This window comes from Sinocyclocheilus rhinocerous, unplaced genomic scaffold, assembly GCF_001515625.1.
Source record: "Sinocyclocheilus rhinocerous isolate Xijiao unplaced genomic scaffold, SAMN03320098_v1.1 scaffold2853, whole genome shotgun sequence".
NCBI lineage: Eukaryota > Metazoa > Chordata > Actinopteri > Cypriniformes > Cyprinidae > Sinocyclocheilus > Sinocyclocheilus rhinocerous.
This window is the reverse complement of record NW_015648473.1, coordinates 128,337-133,894: the sequence shown is the minus strand read 5'-3', so window position 1 is coordinate 133,894 and position 5,558 is coordinate 128,337. Positions and strand designations below refer to the sequence as shown.

Here is a 5,558-nt window from a genome sequence, read left to right as displayed (position 1 = left end):
ATACAGTAGATTGTTGCATAGATTACTATATATATATATATATATATATATATATATATATATATATATATTGTTAAATTCATAATTATATCATTAAAAAGTTGATATATTTCATACTTAAATTGCTTTATGTGCAGTTACTTTAGATGCTTGTATACAGCTTGAATTTTGATTATTTATTTATTGTTAAAAATCTTGCAGATCGGCATTTTTTTCCCAAGTTTCAGGGCTGTGTTATTTGGAAAATATTTATTTTCCATTATGTTAGATTATTACTTTTTCTATATCTTTTATGTATTTTAATCACATTTTTATTCACTAATTTGATTGATTTAAATTATTATGATATGACGTGTCCTGTGGATTTGCAGTCTGAAAGGTGTTCCTATGGCGTATGACAACATTAAAGTCGTGGGACAGCATGGAGATATTTATGACGATCAAGGATTCATTCACCTCAACATCGAGGCGTCGTTCGTGCTCTTCAAACCAAAGAAAGGGTCGAAGCTCGTGGTACGTCACAAGATCTTCATGAGCTAGAGATCATGTTCTGTGCCTGGTTATGAGTGAGTTCATATATGTGCTTATTCTTGTCTTGTGTCGCTCAGGGTGTGATTAATAAAATGGGAGTGGGTCACGTGGGCTGTCTGGTTCACGGCTGCTTTAACGGGTCGGTGGTGAAGCCCAGTCTGCTGAGCTCAGAGCAGTGGAGGGACTGTGGACTGTGTGTCGGACAAAGCCTGGAGTTTGAGGTCTTCCAGCTGGACGCCGATGCTGCAGGTGTTCTGCTCATCAGGGGACGGCTGGAGAAGTGCAGGTACGGTCAACGCTTTCTTTTTGCTGCATACTATAGAGCCTTTCGCACCGCGGGAACCTTTTCATTGTACCAGAACTAATTGTGGAACTACCCACTTTTTGGCGTTTTCGCACCGCCGGAACTGGGTGCGATTTTAGTACCGGACTGCCTTTTTCGAGAACCAAATTAGGTCCTACTCCGGAGCAGGGTCTAACCAGCACAACTGGTACTAATCGTGACGTAAGTAGACATTGATTGGCCAAACGAGTATGAAAATGCCCTCACCCGCCATGATTTAAAACGTTGTGTTGTACATTTAGTTCTGGAACTAAAGCGGTGCGAAAGGCCCTTATATTAAAGGAATAGTTCACCCAAAATGAGAATTTGCTGAATGTGTTCACCCTCAGACCATCCAAGATGTAGATGAGTTTGTTTCTTCGTCAGATTTGGAGAAATGTAGCATTGCATCAGTGTCTCAGCAATGGATGCTCTGCAGTGAATGGGTGCCGTCAGAATGAGAGTCCAAACAGCTGATAAAAACATCACAATAATCCACTCCACTCCAAACAAATCCATTATTAAGATGTTTTTAACTTCAAACTGTTACTTCCGGCTAAAATACGAGTCCATAATCCATAATAACACTTTCTCCAGTGAAAAAGTGGTCTGGTCTGAATCAGGAGAGAAATCTGCACAGATCAAGCACCGTTTACAAGCCAAAACGATTCTAAACAAAAATGTGGGAGACAACAGGAGATGGACTTTTTCACTGGAGTAAGTGTTATTTTGAATTATGGACTCATATTTTAGTTAAAAACCTCATAATGATTTATTTGTTTCAGCCATTTCGGCTGAAAATTAAAATGCATTTTTTTGCATCACTATGTTAAATATCAGTCAGGTGATCCTAATCTTATTAAGTGTCCAGTTCTTTCCCAGAATAATACATTATGGACATTTCATTAAATCAGTCATTTTGATTTCATTTACTAATAATTAGGCGTGGGAAAAAAATCGATTCACTTAACTATCTATATATATTTTAGTGCTGGGCAACGATTAATCACGATTAATCACATCCAAAATAAAACTTTTTGTTTACATAGTATATGTGTGTGTACTGTGTATATTTATTATGTATATATATATATATATAAATACACACACATACATTACATATTTAGAAAATATTTACATGTATATATAAATATAAATATATTTAATATTTATATTTAAAAAAAGTATAAATATATTTAATATGTAAACAATATATTTTTCTGAAATATGTACATGCACGTGTGTGTATTTATATATACATAATAAATATTCACAGTACACACACATATACTATGTAAAAAAAAAAAAAAAAAAATTATTTTGGATGCGATTAATCGTTGCCCAGCACTATATTTTTATGATTTTGAAATTGATTCTTTTATTCCAGAATCGATAATAATTCATATTAAATTGTTTAATTTTAGTCCTTGTTTATAAAGAATAATTGACAGAATCAGTGGCGTTTAATTTTCACTCTGGTGATGCATTGACTTTATATTATTAAAGAAAAGTTCATGTAAAAACTGCCTTGTGTGCAATTTAAATGTTATATGTACAACTCCGTTTTATTTGGATGTTGATTATCAAGTAATTGATTATTTAAAAAAGTTTATTTTGGTTTATGATTTTGAAATTGATTCTTTTATTCCAGAATCGATAATAATTCATATTAAATTGTTTAATTTTAGTCCTTGTTTATAAAGAATAATTGACAGAATCAGTGGCGTTTAATTTTCACTCTGGTGATGCATTGACTTTATATTATTAAAGAAAAGTTCATGTAAAAACTGCCTTGTGTGCAATTTAAATGTTATATATACAACTCCGTTTTATTTGGATGTTGATTATTAAGTAATTATTAAATAAAGTTTATTTTGGTTTCGGTTTTCCAGCAAAAAGAAAAGTTTAATTTCAGTTTCTGTGTGTCCGTAAAAAAATAATTTCTTATTTAATTGACTGTTTTCTTATGGCAGGAACAGCTTAATGTAGTACTTTATTTATTTTCAGAAAGTTTTTTTTTTTTTTAATATTAAGTCCAGGGTTTTGAATTGACCATTTTGTAGTCGATTACTGTTTGATGCTTCTGAAATAAAGCTTCAAATGATGTGATGAATTGTTTTTGTAAAAATGACTCCTCTTATATGTCAACTAAAGCTTGTATGTAGTGTTAGAAAAGCAAACAAAAATTGCTACACATTGCAATGCTTGTAGAATCGCAATTTTTCTTTAAAAAAAAAAGCAATACATATCGATTTGCCCAAGTATTGTAATAGTCTTGATTTGGGAGATAAGTGTATCCTTACTAATGACCATTTATTGATTTTCAGAGTGCAAGAGCTCGTGGCCCAAGCCGAACAAAAGGAAACGACTGTAGAATCCGCTACAGAACCAGAATCCACAGAAGACACGATCGACAGTCCAAAACCCAAGAAGAAGAAGAAGAAGAAAGACAAGCGTGAGAAAGAGTCTCTGAACGACAGCAGCCTGGAGCAAACGTCAGAAAACCAGCAGACCGCTGCCGACACAACCGAGATAGACTCCAGTGCAAACGGACATCACAAAGAGAAGAAGAAGAAGAAGAAAGACAAACGGCAGGAGGCGGATGAGATCTCGCCCTCTGAGCTCCCAACGAGCGACTCCAGCGGATACGTGAGCGATAAAACCAGCAGAACGAGAGCGGCCGAGAGCGACGACGGCCTGCAGCACGCACCGGCCGCCAAAAAGAAGAAAAAGAGCAAGTGATTACGCTCACAGACCGTTTCATGAACTATAAACGACTGAGACACTTTATGTGTGATTTATATTTACAGAATATAATAATAAATGTTTTTTCCTCTGGGGTATTTGCACATTTTTATTTTTCCACCTGTAGAGGGCAGCATGCATTTCTCAATTTTCCCAAATTCTCCTCATTAAACAGTTATCTAATGAAATTAAAATGGGGGGAAATCCCTCATTTAGATGTTTTATGATTATGGTAAAATTTAAGATATAAGCTATTATAAAAAGGTGGCAACAGCAATATGATGAGACATTTATAGCTAAATATTTTAGTTAAAACTGTCCCATCACTGTTTATTAATCAGATTTTAAACCGTTGCATTAATTACAGTCAGTCTCAACACTAATGATGACAAATAAAAACAAAACTGGTAACTTGTAACAGCTCTTAATGTTTCAATATAACACTGGAGGTTTTCCCTTACATTTAATGTTATAAATATAAAATTCATATTTTTACATGATTTTTTTTTGTTGCTGTTTTTGAAAATATTTATCCTTTACTTTCAATGCAGTTCTATTTTTGTGTCTGAATCTATTATGAAGAATTCACATAAATTTTGATATTTTTCAAGGATACTAAAGTCTAAAATATGAAGATGGTATTGCACCTGTGATCATAATGAATAAAAAGTATTTGAAATTTATATTTAATGCAAATTGTAAACTAAAATTATATATATATGTATGTATATATATAAAGTTTGGGCTCAGTTGTTAATTGTAACCTTATAGTAAAAGGGCTGCCTATAGATCAGAGCATAAGCTGAGGTAGATTTTTATCCATTTTTATTAAATTTATTTAAAGAAAGAGCAGAAATGTTCTGTAAACAACTGTTTGATAAAAATAAATTAAAGCAATTTTCCCCCCCTGCTGTACTGAAACCATACCGAACCGTGACATCAAAACTGAGGTACGTACCGAACCGTCATGTTTGCATACTATTACAACCCTAGTCATTAGTTATGTCTTTGAGGAAAAGTGAAGTTACCTCCCGTACAAGGTCTTGCTCTACATTGTGTTTTGCAATGAGGATTCGCCGTTTAAAGCGCCGACATTCCAGCTCCAGGTACTGCCGCTGCCGGCGGAGCAGGTTGGCTTCCTCCTCTGCCTGGTAGTGCTGAAAGTTCTCCTTCTGCTTCGAAAGCCACTCCTGCTTCTCTTTCTTAGGGGTGGACTGGTTCTCATTTAGTTCCTACAAGCAGCATGGGAAACATCAATGGGTTGTAAAGGGAAATACAGACATTTTTCTTGGTTTAAAAAGTAATAAAAGGCTAAATGTAGCTACATATTGTATATATATATATATATATATATATATTTGTTATATATTATTATAAATTATATTATTATTTAAAATGTAACTGTTATAATCGAATTGCAATTGAATTATTTTTTCCATTAGCTTGTTTATGGAAGGTACTTTGACTTATTCTAATTAAAATGCCTGAAAAGTTTTTTTTTTTAAATATGTAGTTAAGTTTTTTTTTAATAATTAATAATTTAAAAACCTAATCAAGCCGTCAAAGCGAGTGTACTACTTAAAACCAATGTTCATGAATAATGTAATACCTGCTTTTTAATATCACATTAAGTTAGGTGTTTTATGCAAAACAAAGAGTTGATTTTTTTTGTAATCATATATTGATTATAGATAGGTTTTATTTACACAAATATATATTTGTTGAAGTTGCTGCAAGTGTGTGTCATTTAAAATTCATTTTTTTATTGGATTTCAACTGAAAAAGAGGAGTGGCTTAAAACTATAAATTACTTGCAATATATACGAAATAAGTTTTCATTTACATTTTTTTTTAGCTTTCATATATTTTGCTATATACTGTTTGTTTTTTCTTTGTTCTTTCAGTGTATTCTGCTTGGATTTATTGTGGGTGTGTTTCACATAATGCATGTCTGTTTGCT

At 32.9% G+C, this 5,558-nt stretch overlaps 1 protein-coding gene across 1 annotated transcript in view; it reads left to right on the top strand.

Annotated features, from left to right (window-relative positions):
• Positions 1-3,660, top strand: part of LOC107709722 (RNA polymerase I subunit F) — a 4,793-nt gene extending 1,133 nt beyond the window's left edge. The window contains exons 2-4 of the mRNA XM_016514314.1: positions 372-513; positions 609-817; positions 3,181-3,660. Of these exons, the coding sequence (XP_016369800.1) occupies positions 372-513; positions 609-817; positions 3,181-3,595 (766 nt within the window). The 3' untranslated portion in view covers positions 3,596-3,660. The remainder of the gene's footprint in view (positions 1-371; positions 514-608; positions 818-3,180) is intronic.
• Positions 3,661-5,558: the final 1,898 nt, after the last annotated feature.